Here is a 15,503-nt window from a genome sequence, read left to right on the forward strand (position 1 = left end):
CTTCTCCATCAGCTCAGGGACCAGGGAGGGATCATCTGGCTGGTCCCACTGGGCACGATGTGCTCTGCCCTTGCCCAGGGCAGCCGTGCTTGTGTCCTGGGGGTTTGTGCTGTGTCCAGGTTCTGTCCCAGCAGAGGGATGGGGATGGGACAGCAGGGTGTAGCAGGGCAGGGAGGCTCTTCCCAGGACAAAGCACACCCAAAGAAATCAAGTATCTCATTTTCTTTCTGTCTTAAATAGATTTTTATACCGCTGATGATTTCTGCACAGGCTCGGGGCAGAAACCTCCTCTTCTGGGACTCTTAGTGTTGAGCTGCTGGGGAGGGCAGAGCCTGGGGCAAACCCTGGCTGCTCAAAGTCTCCCCATGGCCCAGCAGGCTCCAGGGCTTCTCTTTGCCTCGCAGTAGGGCTGGGACAGGGGACGTGGAGTAAGGGCAGCCCCAGGGATGCCAAACTCTCCCCAGCATGGGAGGCAGTCTTGACCCAGCACGGATGCTGAGGGACTGGGATGTCCTGTGCACAGACATCCAGCACTTGTGGCTGCCAACATCCACCATGCTGACCCCTCCCGCCACATCACCCCCCCTCTACCAGCACCTTACCCCCTCAAAGGGGTGGATACATCCCTAGGACAGGGCACCAGGGAAGGTAGTGCCTGTGTTGCCTTTCTCCATCATAGGCTGGTCTTCCTGGCACCAAGATCTCAACAGCAGCCCCTTTCCCCCTCCACCCTGTGCCCTTGCAGCCTGGCCCACTGCCATGGGTCTGGAGAGGGCACCCCCAGCCCTGCCCTGCCAGGGTCATGCACTGGTTCCTGACCCAGCTCTGCAGGCATCTCTTCCTGCTGGTGTGGGGCTTGATGCTGAAAGTGTCACTGCCCAGACAGGGCAGGGGAGATGTTCTTCTGCAGCTCCTCCGAGGGCTCTTCTAACACACCACCCTCCTGGGAAGAAACCTGGGTGGGCAGAGGCCTCTCCAGCAGTGTTTGGGGATGGAGTGAATGCCATGTGCCAGAGCAGGGATCCTGCAGGGGAACACAGAGGGAGATCAATGGCTTTACAGGATGCAGCTGGATCCATTTCCCCCCATCGCCTGCTCCCCAGTGTAAGGGATACTGCATTCAGCACTTGCTGTGCCTGGGAGGGACCGTGATGTGATGCTGTGAGGATGCTCTCAGCATCCTCGACTAAATGTTGAGTGCTGACATTTGGGCAGAGCTGAGCAGGCTTGCATCACCCCAAGACCTATCACCCAACTCCCCTCTGAGCAGCATCACTTTGCTTTGTGGCTTTCTCTGCCTGTTCTTCCTGTCCCTCGGGCCACCAGCAGCGGCAGGGTTGTCAGTGTTGTAGCCTGACAAAAGTTGATGTTCTGAGGTTGGCAGTGCTCTGCTCCTGGGTGCTGCTTCTCCCATGGCCCCTCTCCTTGGTACTGCTGTGGGTCAGGGAATTTTTTGGTCAGGGACTCTTTGGGTGGGCGTCCTGTACGAGGTAGCATTTCCTGTCCCCCACCCCCATGGTGCAGAAAGGATGTCTGTGGTCAAACCAGGACCTCAGATCTCCTGCAAAAAGGCCTCTACTTCATTCTGCTGATTAGATCAGCAGCCTCTCAGGGGATGGCTGGCATTTTGCGTTTTCCTCACGGAAGCTACGTGTGTCTTGGAACATATGCACAGAGATGGGAAGCATGAAGCAGAAGAGCTGGAATTGTTGTCCCCTCTGTCCCTGCTGCTGGGCAGTGACAGCAGCAGAGATGTCTCTGCCTTGTGTCTGCACTGCCAGGGGGATAAGTACTGTGTCTGCCCTGGGGAGCTTCACTCTGTGATTTCCAGACTGGGGGGTTCACCCTGCTCCTCTTGCAGGGCAGCAGTGATGCCTCCCCAAAGAACAGCATCTGCAGCCTCCAGTCCTCTGGTTCTCCTTCTGCTGATGGGCCATGGCATTTCCAGGGTGATTCTCAGGGAGTACCTCTGAGAAGTGTGGGTTGATGTTGCAGCCCAGGGCAGGGGGTCCCTGTGCTCCAGCTCCCTTTCAGCTGTGTGTGTGGACAGACAGACAGACAGACAGACAGCTCTGGCTCCTGTTATTGCTGTGACCTTGGCTAAGGTTAAAAATGCTCAGTGTGCAGCAGGGACCAAGTGTGCCCAGCTCCCAGCACGTGGGTGACCGTATTTCCCCCCCAAGGCAGAGTCAATATGGAGAGCCCAGGTTATCGGAGTGCAGCATTGGAGGGGAGCGCATGCGGAGCCCAGGGTGACCTTGCCTGACTCTTCCTGAAAAGTGCTGCACAAAGTGGCTCTCTGGAGCTGAGAGGCATCCCCATGCAGGGCAGGCGTGGCCTCCAGCACAGCAGCACTTGGAGAGAGCAGCAAATGCCTCATGCAGCATCAGCTCTTCACCTCGGGAGCCCTGCCAGCATCTCCGCCAAAGCTGCTGGCAATTTATGTGGATGTAGGCTTGCATGAAAATGAAGTGTGCTGGAAATTCATAGTCTGAATGCAGCTGCTTCTTCAGTGCGTGAGGGACAGGCAGGATGCAGCATCTTTCAGGGCATCTCAGGCTGGTTCTATAAGCCCAAAACTCCAGGGCAGCCACAGAGGAGGGGCCCAGCTCTATTCATCTCCCCTGGGCTTGGGACTGGGTTTGGAGAGCAAACAGTGCTGCATAAAGGAGTGAGGATGCATCTCTGATGCTATCACCCTTTGCACCAGGTACCATCAGGAAGGGATGCCTGCCCCAGGAAAAAGGCAGTGGATGCCACAGCAGGGAGAGCCGCCTCTTCCCTCATTTTCACCCAGGGACCCTGGCCTTGTACTCACCCTGCAGCTCTTGCCTCTGCTATTGAGTTTCTTGCTGAGGAAAGCTGAGTGTTGTCCTTTCAACCTCACACACAGGATTTTGGAAGAAGGCAGCCAGGAGTTGAAGGCTGGGAGATGTGGGTCCTAGGGCAGCGGGCTGGCTGAGACTCACAGAAAAGCTCCGGTGCTGGAAAGGTTAAATCGCACATGAAGACAGGAAAAAGAGAAAAAGAACAGACCAGTCTGTCAGTGCCAGCCTGGCTGAGCCTGGCTTTGGTCTGTGAAGCACCAGGTAGTGTCTGCCTGCTGTGTGTCCCCTGAGGGACACTAGGACAGTGACTCTTTCCGATGGGAACTTCTCTGCCCATGCATTGTGGCTGTGGTCCTGCCCTAAGCTGCTCTAAGCACAGCCGACATGCAAGAATGTGAGCCAGAGCCACTCATTCAGCTCCAGTGTTTTCTTCCCCAAAACTTCCCTGGTAGTGCTCCCTCTCACAGGATTTTAATTTCCCTGGATCTCAGGGTCCAGTCTCAGAGCCGACAGCCACGAGCAGGACAAGCACCAGGTCTCTTCAGAGCCCTGTTCCATTGCACTGAAGCAGGTTCCTGAGAGCACTTCAGTGCTCTTCTTTACTGGTTTTGTGTGAATTGCCTTCCTCTCTGATGCCCAGTGAGCAAATGGGAGCAGCTGTCTTCCCTTGCATCTCTGCTTGGCCCTGGACTCTCCACCCTACCTGGTCCTCAGCCATGGAAATGCCCTCCAGCCCTTTAAATGATGGGGGTTTCCTATGGCTTTTGATTCTCTGCCCTGCTCCTGACTGAGATTCCAAGTGACTCCTCAGACCAGCTGCACTTCTCCAGTATTTCCACTCTCGTTTGTTAGTCTTTTTCCTATGCCTCAGAACTGAAAAGGACATTGTTATTAAGGGCAGCGGTTCAAAATTCTGCTGGTTGTGCTTTCCCTTGTATGACCCCATGGAGCTGCTCTGAGCAGAGCTCTTCTGAGCTCTGGGTGTTCTTATCTGGAGGGTGTTATGAGTTTTTGGAATTATTTATGTTGGTCTTTTCCTGTTAACATGTTCAGGGCAGATGACTCGGAAGACTCTGTGGAGAGGAAGAGGGGAGAGGAACCAGCTCGGTTTGTGCTGCGGGTGGAGTTGGCTGCCAGGTTTTGGTGAATGGGTAAATCCTGTGCTCAGCTGTCCTGTGTGGTATTAGTTGATCCTAATCATCTGCCAACAGCAGATCTTTCTGTATCTGACTATGGAAAAAAGGGCTGGAAGGGGCCACATATGATCGTTGGTGCAACAGTGCTGTGAGGTGAGGGGGCCACGAAGAGAAGGAGAGAAAGTAAAAGCAGTACCTTGAGGTGCTCGAGCAACTCTTTATCTGATTGTGAGCAGAAACCACAGTGGTGATGCTGTGTAGGACGGGGAGGCAGCTCTCTAGATTTTGAAAGGTCAAGAAACATTCCCTTACTTGAGCCTTCCCTCTGGGGAACCAGGGGAAGAATCTTTTTTACCCGGAAAAGATGGGAGGGGGAAAGCCAGGAAATCAGTGACCCTGCCCTCTGCCTGAGGAACAGAAACCCATTTTTCTTCCCCTTTTACCTCCCTCCAAGTCATTATTCTCCCTTTGTGGTACGGCAGCATTTTGAGAAGACACTGGCATTTATATTCTCTTGTCTCTTGGCTGTGTAGGGTGATCCCGACAGCCTGTTCCCCATCTCCAGCTCTCCCAATTGAGCTGCAGAGCCTCAGTGCATGAGCTCCTGGCTTGCCCAGGGGCTGCACTTCTGTGTGAGCAAACAGGACAGCTCTCTTTGTCTCTCCATGTTTGCAGAAACACCTCCACCACCTTAGGCACGTGTTTTCCATATGTTTTTATATACAACCTACAGTTTACCAAATGCTATAACTTTGGGCTCCTCATTAATTCCTTGAAAACTGAAAAATGCAGCCCCAGGACCTGCATTCTCGTATTTGTTCATGTTAATCCATACCCCTGTATCTCTTCCTCTGCCTCCCTCCCTTGGCTAAAGTCACATTGGTGACTTGGGGGAGGCACGATGCTGCCTCAGCCTTTTGGGTGGCTCTGAACTTTGGTTCACCTCCCTGAGTTCTCCTTTTGGTGGCTCAAGACTGTTTCTGGGGCAGGATCAAGGGCACGTGCTGCGAGAGCGCACGAGCGCGGTTTCTTTGCTGGCACGCTGGGAACAGGGAATCAAAGGACTCCTTATCTATGGATGGAAAGTTTCTGGGCTGCTTATCAGGCATTGCTTAGAGGTTAGATTAGTCTCAGGAGCAGCAGATTGACAGCCTGCCTCTCCGTTCTCCTTGTGCTTGGCTGAGTGAACACCTTGGAGTGAGGCAGTGAGAGGGTGCCACAGCCCCGTGGGGACATGGGTGCCCAGGGAGAGGGCTGGGGACACAGCCTGGCACAGATCTTGCCCACTTTGCTCCCATCCTGCTCCCTCACTGCACCCCTTGGTGGGGTTGACCCTCATAACATACTTGGGATGACGCTGAGGGAATTTTTGGCTCAAACTTTACATGGGTATTTGTATTCCTAAAAGCATTTGCCAACCAAATTTGGGCTACTCCTGCCCCTTTCCAGAGATGGGAATGGAACTTGCTGTTGGCTGAATTCACTGCTGGTGCAAACTGATAGCTGAAATGCTGAGGATGCGTGGCTCGGACTGAAAGGGAAGTGGCTGAGCTGCTCTGCAGGGAACTGGGGACCCAGATTTTGGCTCCTGCAGGGACTTTCTGCCTGGCTGCAGGTGCTCTGACTCTGTGCCCCAGGACTAATTCCTGATTTCCCCTCTGTGATGGGCAGTCACCTTTCCTGGGCCCCTGCAGCTCTGCTGTGTGCCCAGACTTGGCTGGCTGTTCCTCACTGGGACATGGCTGTTTTTGGGGAGCAGCCCCAGCTAACGGCTGCACCCCATCTGTACAGCAAATTCTGAAGGCAAAACTGTCCCCATTACCCAGCAAAGCCAGGGTGACAAGTTTTGTGCTCCCTGTGAACAGTGGCAGTTCCAGGGGAAGGCCAGCCATGTGGGAAGTTGGAGTACCTGGGCTTGTGCTGCCAGCATGGAGGGGATGCAAGCTGTGGTTGGTGAGGGGTTCCTGTGGATGGTGATGAAATTCTGAATTTACCAGTTGCCTGGGCAAGGATTGCCTGCTGGGGCATCAGTTTGTTGCTTAAAAGTCCATGGAAATTGTGGGGTCCCCAACTCTGCCTTCCTCTCTGGGGACAGACCTACCATTAGAGTCCCTAGTGTAGGAAGGCTCTTACCTCTTGAGGGCTTCATCGGTGAGCAGTGTCCCCTTCTTGTTCCTTACCTCCAGTTTCAAGGGTTTACCCTCCTGCCTGCCCCTGGGCTGGGCCTCCTGGAGGGGAGGCAGGTGGGAGTTCCTGGGGTGTCCCATCCTCCAGCAACGCAGCAAGTGCTGGTACGCCACTCGGAAATCCCTGTTGAGTGTCCCGTAGAGGATGGGGTTCAGGGCTGAGTTGGCATAGCCCAGCCAGAGAACAATGGACATGGGTGTGCCTTTCACCCTGCTGTCCCCCCACGCCCCCCGGTACGTGAACATGGTGAAATAGGGGAACCAGCACACGATGAACACTCCCAGCACCACTGCCAGCGTCACGGTGGCTTTGTGCTCTTTCACCATGGGTAGCGTGGAGGTGTTGCCCCACATGTGGTTGATCCTCTTGGCTTGCTCCCTCGCTATCTTCAGTATCCGGTAGTAGGTGATGCACATGATGACCAAAGGGATGTAGAAGGTGAGCAAGGCGTCCACTAACCCGTACACAAAGTTCACCTCCAGCGTGCACTCCTTGTTGCAGGGGCCTGTGTTTTGCACTGCTGTCCCGTTGGTGTTCCAGCCCAGGTGGATGGGGAGGAAGGAGACCATCAGTGAAACGGTCCAAATAACACCCAAACCCACGGCCACGCGGGAGGGAGTGACCACCTGGCGGTAGCGCAGTGGGGTGGTGACGGCAAAGTAGCGGTCCAGGCTGATCATGAAGAGGTTGAGGATGGAGGCTGTGCACAGCATGACGTCCAGGCTGGTGTAGATGTTGCACAAAACGCTGCCAAAGGGCCACTCCTTGGTGAGTTCATAGAAAGCAGAGAATGGCAGCACCAGAAGCCCCACCAGCAGGTCGGTGATGGCTAAGGAGACAATGATGCAGTTTGTCAAGCTCCGGAGCCGGCGGTCGAGGGTGACGGCCAGGCAGACGATGATGTTACCACAGAGAGTGATCACGATGAGGATGACGAGGCAGGACCCGACCAGCAGCTGCAGGGGAAAGTCCATCCTTTTTTGAGAGCTTGTGTGATTGTAACATGGATCCATGGCGTCACTGCAAGGATGGAGCAGTCCTGCTCCCATCAGCTCCAAAGCTGCTTGGAGTGAGCCTCTACCAGGCAGACCTAGAGCTCTTCCCAAAGCGACCCTTGGTCTACAGTGACCTTGGAGAACATTGCAGAGTCACTTTACATGTTCAGCCTTGTGTGCTGGGAATGACATGGTCTAGGAAAGACATGGCACTGCAACTCACTTGTGTCTCTAGCTCCCCTCTGGGAGCTCAGTGCTGGAGCTGACGTCCTGTGGCAGCTGCTGGTGGATCTCAGCTGCTCCTTTTCCTTTCCTGCCTTCTCCTTTCCTCTGAGTGACCATGGGGTCAGGTCCTGTGGGGTCTCATGCCCTCTGCATGTTTCGTTACTGACAGTGGTCAGCAGTGCTCCAGCAGAGACAGAGCTTTGCCACCTCCTGAGGACAACCTGCAAAAGAAAGTGTCTGGTGAGGCCCTGGCACAGGGTGCCCAAAGAAGTTGTGGCTGCCCCATCCCTGGAGATGTTTGAGGCCGGGTTGGACGGGGCTTGAAGCAACCTGGGATAGTGGAAGGTGTCCCTGCCCATGGCAGGGGGTGGAACAAGGTGCTCTATAAGATGCCTTCCAACCCAAACCATTCTGTGATACTATAAAAGCATCAAGTCAGAGATGCAGTGGGCAAAGACCCTTTAAGCTTTCCCTCAAACCCCTCCAGAAACAGAGTGTCCACACCTTCCTGGCTGCTCCAGCCCACTCAAGCCCGAATTGGAAAGTCCTTTGGCAGCCAGGCACCTGTGTACCTGTCAGCTGGGCTCTCCCAGCCCTAGGGGTGCCCATGTAATGTAGGGATGTTGAGAGAAGGGCAGGGATTTTAAAACCATCACATTCCTGTAGGCTTGCAGTAGAAGTGAGAACAAAGAGGATATGAAGAAACAATTTTCCTGAGAAAGCAGTTCATATGCAATCCAGCAAAATTAGTCACAACTACGTAATTTCTGAATCTTGGCTGTGGCTGCCAGTCCCATTAAACTTTGCCCTTGTGTCTGTGCTCTGCAGCAGCCCAACACCTTGGGTTGGTCCCTGCCATCACAAATCACAGTAGCTCCTGTAGCCTGTATAGGAAATCCCCACTCTGCTCTGGGTCTTGGAAGGGAAGAGGAACATCCCTTTTCCTGTCTGTTTTCTGTCTGGATACAAATAACAAAAATCCGCATTTTGTAAGGGAAGAAACAACAGAGCAAACCACTCTAACTTCCAAATGAGCTGCTGATTATGGTGATCTCCAAGACCCCACCACTACTAGATTCAAAGGGACCTTGGTTCCTTGACTGGAAGCAATACCCATGTTGGGAAGATCCCTAAAGGGGAACTGAGGCACTGCAGGGACAAGAAAGAGGGCTGAGAACAGGCTGAGGAGCTGGACTGACTGTGCTGGGACCCTCATGGAGCTGCCTGTGTCCAAGCTGTGGTCTCCCACCATGATCTTCCCAGATGAGATAAGGGGTCTCCTCATCCTCCTCGATGTGCTGGTGTGGGAGAGCTGCACTGGTCCCCATGGGCGGTGCACGACCCAGCTCTGCAGGCTCTCTGCACCCCAGAGAGACTCCATGAAGCCCTCCCTGGTGGTGCCCAGGATTGTGCATGAAGGTAGAGCTGATTCTCTGCAGAGAGCAACAGGTTGCAGAGATGGAGCAATAAGAAGAAACTCCAGGAAAGGAAAAAGTCCAGCCTTGTCAGAGGACTAACGTGAGATTTTGAAGTTAAACTCCCCCTGCAACAACAAGATAACACTGTGGCGCAGGTTGAAATACTCTTCAGATGATTTATGTCTTTGATTCAAGTCTAAAGGCATGGGGGCCACGGGAGGGAGTATACCAGGGAGGCTGCATGAGTAAACAACTACTGATTGCCAGGAACCATATGGGGGCGAGACTGGGACTGGACCACTGAGATTAGAGGCGATACCCAGAGCCCTGCTGCTTCCAAAGGCAGGGAAAGCGAACAACAAGCCATGAACCCGCCTGTAGGAAGCCTTTTGCTGAGCAGAGTAACCTGATTGCCAGAGAGGAGGCCCTCTGAGTTTGGGTGCTGGGACTGAGGCTGTTGGGAGAAGGATGCGATGCTTTCAGCCACGGCAGCAGTGTGTGGAGCAGTTCCTCACCTCCAGCTGCAGCGCAGGCTCTTGCCATGGAAAGCTTTTTGTTCACTCACAAAAGGAGTGTGGAACAAGCTGAACGCTGCCTGCCCACTGATAGCAGCGAGGAGAACAGGTTGTTCTCACAGAAGAGTATTTCCAAGTGAAAGGGATGTGTTTTCATTGCTACCAACATGTGGAAATGGCAGATTAAATTATAGGGGGAGTAGCACACTTAGAAAATGCTGTGGGTGGATGGCAGCCTCCTACGTGGCTGCTTTGCCACACACCAACAACCTGCTCCTGCCTCTGGCTCTTGCAGCTCTGCTGGGCCTTGCCTCGGGCTCTGCTGCTGGGTCCCAGCTCTGGGCACGTCGGCACGTTCAGCTCCTGCCACAGTGCCAGGGCAGCTCCCGGTGCAGCCCTGCACTGCAGATGTGCCCGGAAGGAGTTTTGCTTCTTCTTGCTTTTTCAGAGTAGCTCAGGGCAAGGAGTGGGCATTTGCAAGGGGACAGTGGTGTCTCCATCCCTGCAGAGGAGCCCAGGTAGAGCTGGGGACTCCGTGGCTCAATGTGGGCTGCAGGGCTGAGCTGCCTGCAAACCCTTGGGGATGTTCCTCCGTGGAGTGGGGCAGGACCTGCCTCCTGTCAGCTCTGATGTGAGATGCTGCAACCTTAACTGTGGTGGAGGTGCCGGAGACTTTCCCATATCAGCCAAATTATCTCAAGGAAACACTCCCCCAGGTGAGCATAGCCTCTGGACATGGCTTTGCAGGAAAAGCAGAGTGGAGGGCTGGTATTGATGGGGGGCTGTCATCTCACTGCTGTCAGGACACAGACCCCAGGTCCAGCTCAGAGCTCTTTCCTGGAGCACTGGCTCTCTGTGACTCCACATGCACCCCTGGCTTTCTGCCTGGGTCACTTGCAGCCACATTCAGTACCTGTGCCCTCTGCTCCCGTTGTGTTTTGGCAAAGCGAGTGGATTTCCTCCTCGATGCACGAGTGGAGCAGCTGTTTCCTGTGGCAGCAACAGCCAGAATAAATGGTACCTTTCCAGCCCTGTCTCACCAGGCAACTTTTACATTTACCTGATTATCCTCATTATCACAGCCTGGATCTGTTCCTGGTTCAAAATCACCCTCCTGGCATTGAAGGAACCAGAGCAGGGCATTGCTTCTGGGTCATCTTTCTTGTGCCTTTTCCAGTGGTGCTGGTGTTCTGGTGGACACTATCTCTGCTGTGAGGACTTGTCGGGTTGCATTTGTTTTGTTTGCAGTCATCCTGGGGTTCCCTAAAAGCCAGATATTTTCCCTATGGTGTTTTCAGCTGCTTAGAGTAGCAATTTTTGCTTTTAGACCCTAAGCATGTGAGCTTGTGCAGCCCAGTGTGTTTCTGTTAATCTTCAGATCCTCTGGTTCTTCTGCTGTCGTACTTAGTCCCTTGTCCAGTGCAAAACTTCTCCCAAGTTTCTCACCAGAACATTTTTCCTATAGAAATCCTCATTTTCTGAGCCAAGGTCACTAATGAAAACCATTAAATAAAATTTACCTCTAGGTTGATCTTTAAGGAGCTCTGTTCATAGCCTTCTTTGGTGCATTAACGATCCTTCCGTTGTAATATCCTATAGTCTCACCATTATCCTCTTTACAATTCTCATAGTAATTTCTGTCTTCTCTCTCCTGAATAGATATTTCTGCTCTGTTGCAGTTCATGTTGCATTAGATCCACTGTGTTCCCCTTTAAAATGGCATTTATCTCCCCTGGGGAGGGGGTTGTGATTTATTCACAGGAAATTTCTGTTGCATTTTACCTTTTTATTACCCTTCCCCTTCTCTCAGCATCCTTTCCTCCAACATCATTAATTCCAGCACTTGGTGCACTTTTGCAGTAAGATTAATGGGATGCAGCGCTGGCTCCAGCAGGGAATGCACTGGCTCCTCTCCCTTCCTGTGCTTCCACTTCTGGCACATCAGGTTTGTTTTAAACCTGTTAAAAGCCTGGGTGCATCAGCACCATAAGCAGACACGTGGGCAGAGAGGAGCACTCAGGGAGTGCCTGAATGTGGCAGCCTCTCTTTGGGAAGCGTTTCCCACTTCTGGGAAGGACAGAGGTGGTGGGGGGCTCAGGAGAAGTGCCACGTGAAGCCTTTTAGCTCTGTCCTACGGACAGGAGGGCTCTGCCCTTGCAGACCTGAAATGTTACTCTGCCTCCCATGATAGCTTCTTTCTGAGGAAAGTGCTGGCAGAAGTCACTTAAGAGCAAAGTGCATTCCCTGGCCATGCAGAGCTCACAGCAGAGCATTGTGGCTTTTTCTAAAATTCTGTTCAACTCTTTCCCGAGATTAAACATCTGGGCATGCTGGTAGAGGTACTTCAGCCAAGAGATGGGAGTGTAGGGGTTTCTTCCGGTCTGAGAGAGGGTGTTTGACGTCTGATGGTGGGAATTGCAAAACTCCCAAGCTGGGAATGGGCTTCTTGATCCCCTGCCAGATCCATGAGCCTGACTCACAATGGGACAAGAGCAAATTTGCCAGAGGTAGGACTTGAAGGCAATGTCAGAGAGGACAAATGTGAGGAGACACTGGTGTCCTGCCTGGCTGTATCCCCAGACACTTCTGTCCCTCTTCCTTGGGCTTCTCCAGAGCTTGGTGCTCTCTCTGCCCTATCCCAGTGTGATGTCTGATACAAAGCAGCAATTACTACCTCTGGCATGAGCAGAGGGGCTGGGGGAGGCTGGACAAAATCCCCATCACTGCCACCAGCCCTCCATCAGGCCTCCCCAGGAGGAAAGGAGCTCTGTGGGTTAGAAGCTGTTCAGGACCCCTGAAAGCAGGAAATGTGAAGAGGTATGTGAAACCCAACAGAGCAGTCAGCATTCTGAAAGTTTGCTTGGCACTGAGTATCCAGGAAAGGTGAAACTGAAATCAGAGGTGTCGGGCTCATGAGTGTGCTTGGAGCTGCCTGAGTTTCCGGGGTTCAGCCTCCTGCTGAAGCCTATTCCAGGCAGGGATAACGAGCACTGCACACCTCTGGGGACTGCCCATCCCTCCTGAGCTACACAGATCTGGCCATGCCCTGGGCTGGGGCAGCAGCAGATCCCCACCAGCTGCCAGGGTGTGCAGGGCTGGAGTGCTCAGAGAAAAGGGCTCGGGCAGGTCGGTGCAAGAAGTCAGCAGCAAACCTCGTGGGGAGGCTGCTTGGGCAGAGATGCTGCAGATGTGCAGGGCTCTGCCTCTGTGCTCTGGGCACACTCCACCCATGTCCTTCCTCTGACCCTGATGTTCTTGGATCCCAAGAACATCAAGCTGTCCCCACCAGCAACAGCCAAAAAAGTCCCCAAACTGGCTTCCACTCCAGCCACCACTGGACGCTGATGGCACAAGGGTCTGACGAGTGACACCCTCTTGCTCTGACCCAGCTGGCCCGCTGCAGGGTCCCACTCAGCAGCGACCCACCCTCTAAATCTCACTTAGAAAGTATTTTACCGGCGTAGCAACTCAGCAAGAAGGCAAAAGCTTTACCTGGGAAAGGTGCTGCTTTCTCACAGCCCCTGCGCGTGTGGGAGCCTTCAGTGGCTGCACTGACTCCAACTTTCCCCCGGTGCGTGTGGCTCAGTTGTGCAGGCAGAAGTGTGTGCTGGAGCGGCGGCTGCCTCGGTCCCTCTCCTCTCTCCTCTCCTCTCCTCTCTCCTCTCCTCTCTCCTCTCCTCTCTCCTCTCCTCTCTCCTCTCCTCTCTCCTCTCCTCTCTCCTCTCTCCTCTCCTCTCCTCTCCTCTCCTCTCCTCTCCTCTCCTCTCCTCTCCTCTCCTCTCCTCTCCTCTCCTCTCCTCTCCTCTCCTCTCCTCTCCTCTCCTCTCCTCTCCTCTCCTCTCCTCTCCTCTCCTCTCCTCTCCTCTCCTCTCCTCTCCTCTCCTCTCCTCTCCTCTCCTCTCCTCTCCTCTCCTCTCCTCTCCTCTCCTCTCCTCTCCTCTCCTCTCCTCTCCTCTCCTCTCCTCTCCTCTCCTCTCCTCTCCTCTCCTCTCCTCTCCTCTCCTCTCCTCTCCTCTCCTCTCCTCTCCTCTCCTCCTCCCTCGCTTCCTCCCTCCTCTCGAACCAACCTCCCTCCCTGCTCTCGTACCAATATCCAGGCAGCGGTGACTGCAACATGAGTCAGACCTCAAGTGGGTGGGATCAGAGCAGTGAACTCAGACACCGAGGTTATCATCCGGCAAATTTGAAATGCTGAAAGTGAGCCCAGCTCCGTGTCGGGCTCTGCCGAGCCGTGCCTGGCACAGAGAGGGGGGTGGGATGCCTGCTGCCTCCCGCTGCTGCTTTCCTGAGTGATACCATCACCTTCCTCACTCACCTGAAGTTTTAGGGCCTTTGTTGCTGGTTTGCCAAGGGCGAAGGTTCTCTCCCTCCCTCCCGGCTCTCTTCTGCAGGGACACGCTTGCCTGCCGTAGGGAGCCCTGATGCCGTCACTCGTTCCCAATTTTTGGCTTTGCAATCCATGTGAGCTCCCTGAGAGCAAGCAGAGCCGACCCTGGAGTGGGATATCAGAGATGGCTCAGGGAGGCTGGTGACTCTTGTGTTGAGCTGGGGACTGAAAAGGAAGAAGGTCGGGTAGCTGTAAAAGTGGGTGGAGGAAACTGGAGCCCAGCCAGCGCTGGGGTACACATCTGCTCCTTGTGCAAGTGGATGTGGCAGGAAAAGCCACCACCGTTTCATCTTTCCCTCAAGGCTGCACTCACCTCTCCTGAAAATTGTCTCCTTTGCGTGCGATAGCAAGGAGGAGCCATACGAAATGACAAACAGGGACTGACAGCCTTTCGTGTCTCTCAAATCTTTCATCTGTGGGTTTCAAAGCACTGTGCAAATATCAGCTGCTGGGCCAGCTGTGAGAGGACCTGTTTCCCCTTTTAGCTCTCCCTCCTGAGCAGAGCAGGTCCTGGGCTGGCAGCAGAACTCCAGCGAAGCTTGGCTACCCCCTGGCTCCGCAGGGCCCGGGGAGAGCAGCGTAGGGAGCGATGCCTTGTGAGGGAGGTGCTTCAGTCCCCACCAGCTGCTTCCAAGTTTCCCATGTAAATAGCCAAGGATGGACTTACTGCACTCTGGATGTGGCCCTGGGCACGCTCCCTGCTGCTCCCCCCGCTGGGCTGAGCTCCCCCAATGCCCTGCACTGGGAATGGAGTGCACATCCCAGCCTCCCTCTCTGCCAAAGGGGGATACCGGCGGCACTGGCACACAGACCAAAACGCCTTTGATCTGTTTATCTCTGCAGACCAAAGCACAAATCTATCTTTAATAAGCTTATGATCTGCTGGAACCAGAGAGTTTTCCTGCTGATCAGCAGCCCTGTGAGGGTGTCTGGGGTAGCTGAGCCATGGACTGGCTGCCAGATGCTTCTCAAGTGGCTGGGGTGTGCGGACGCAGAGGGATCCGTCCTCACAAACAAGATTCAAATCTGCTCAGGAGTGCCTGCATCAGCCAGAGTCTCTGGGGTGCTGATTTATTACAGGGGCCCTCGCTTGGCTCTGCTCTTCGAGGGATCTTTCATCAGGAAGTCTCAGGATGAGAAGTGCCACAGACGGGCAAAGTACTCTGTTTACTGGGGCAGGATTCCCTCTCCAGCCCCCTTGCACTAATCCCTCCCTATAAAAGGGCCCTGCTGTCCACAGGGCTGGCTCTGAGTTCAGTGCGCTCTATCTTCCAAAAATCTCTGGAGAAATTTGAGGGTGCATTTGGGGATGCAGTGGTGGAGCGTCTCCAGACTTGCAGGGGCATCTGGGTCATAGGCAAACCCACCACTTCTGCAAACCCTTGAGCATAGGAGAGCCTCAAACTCTGACCTTGTGCAGTGGCCGGGTGGCTGTGGAGCCTCTGAGGTGCCATACGGGGTCATACCCTCAATCCGAGTTCCCTGGAAGCAGTGCAGCCTGCATGGACTGTGCAAGGAGTGTGGGAAAGCAGCTGGATCTCGAGCTGAAAGGAGCCGTGCAGGGGCATTCCTGCTGGCATGGACTGCTGTGCTCTGTGCATCTGCACCCTGGGAAGTGGCAGATGTGATACCTGCAGAGCCTGTGGCTGGAAAGCATCATCATCAGCAAGCTCTGAAAAGGGAGGAGGCACTTGATACTCATCAGACCTGATGGCTGACCTGCCACATGGCCACCTCGACCAGGCTCGCTGTCCTGCACGGGGCAGGCAGCAACCAGGGATGCTAAGAAACGGGAATGCTCCCTGAGTGGGC

General features: G+C 54.2%; 1 protein-coding gene across 3 annotated transcripts; it reads right to left on the reverse strand.

The window, feature by feature from the left end:
* Positions 1-207: 207 nt before the first annotated feature.
* On the reverse strand, positions 208-12,992 carry HRH2 (histamine receptor H2). Of its 3 annotated transcripts, XM_048320259.1 has the most exons (5): positions 12,797-12,992; positions 6,098-7,592; positions 4,161-4,242; positions 2,819-2,984; positions 208-1,024 (listed from the first exon to the last, which is right to left on the reverse strand). In XM_048320259.1, exons 2-4 carry the CDS (start codon positions 7,198-7,200, stop codon positions 2,838-2,840), a joined length of 1,332 nt encoding a protein of 443 aa, XP_048176216.1. In that variant the 5' UTR covers positions 7,201-7,592; positions 12,797-12,992; the 3' UTR covers positions 208-1,024; positions 2,819-2,837. The 3 variants fall into 3 exon arrangements, with proteins under 3 accessions (XP_048176216.1, XP_048176217.1, XP_048176218.1); XM_048320260.1 differs by lacking the exon at positions 4,161-4,242 and having other exon boundaries at positions 6,145-7,592; XM_048320261.1 differs by lacking the exons at positions 208-1,024; positions 4,161-4,242 and having other exon boundaries at positions 2,846-2,984.
* Positions 12,993-15,503: the final 2,511 nt, after the last annotated feature.

The sequence above is a fragment of the Corvus hawaiiensis genome, chromosome 15 (genome assembly GCF_020740725.1).
Source record: "Corvus hawaiiensis isolate bCorHaw1 chromosome 15, bCorHaw1.pri.cur, whole genome shotgun sequence".
NCBI classification, from domain to species: Eukaryota; Metazoa; Chordata; class Aves; order Passeriformes; family Corvidae; genus Corvus; species Corvus hawaiiensis.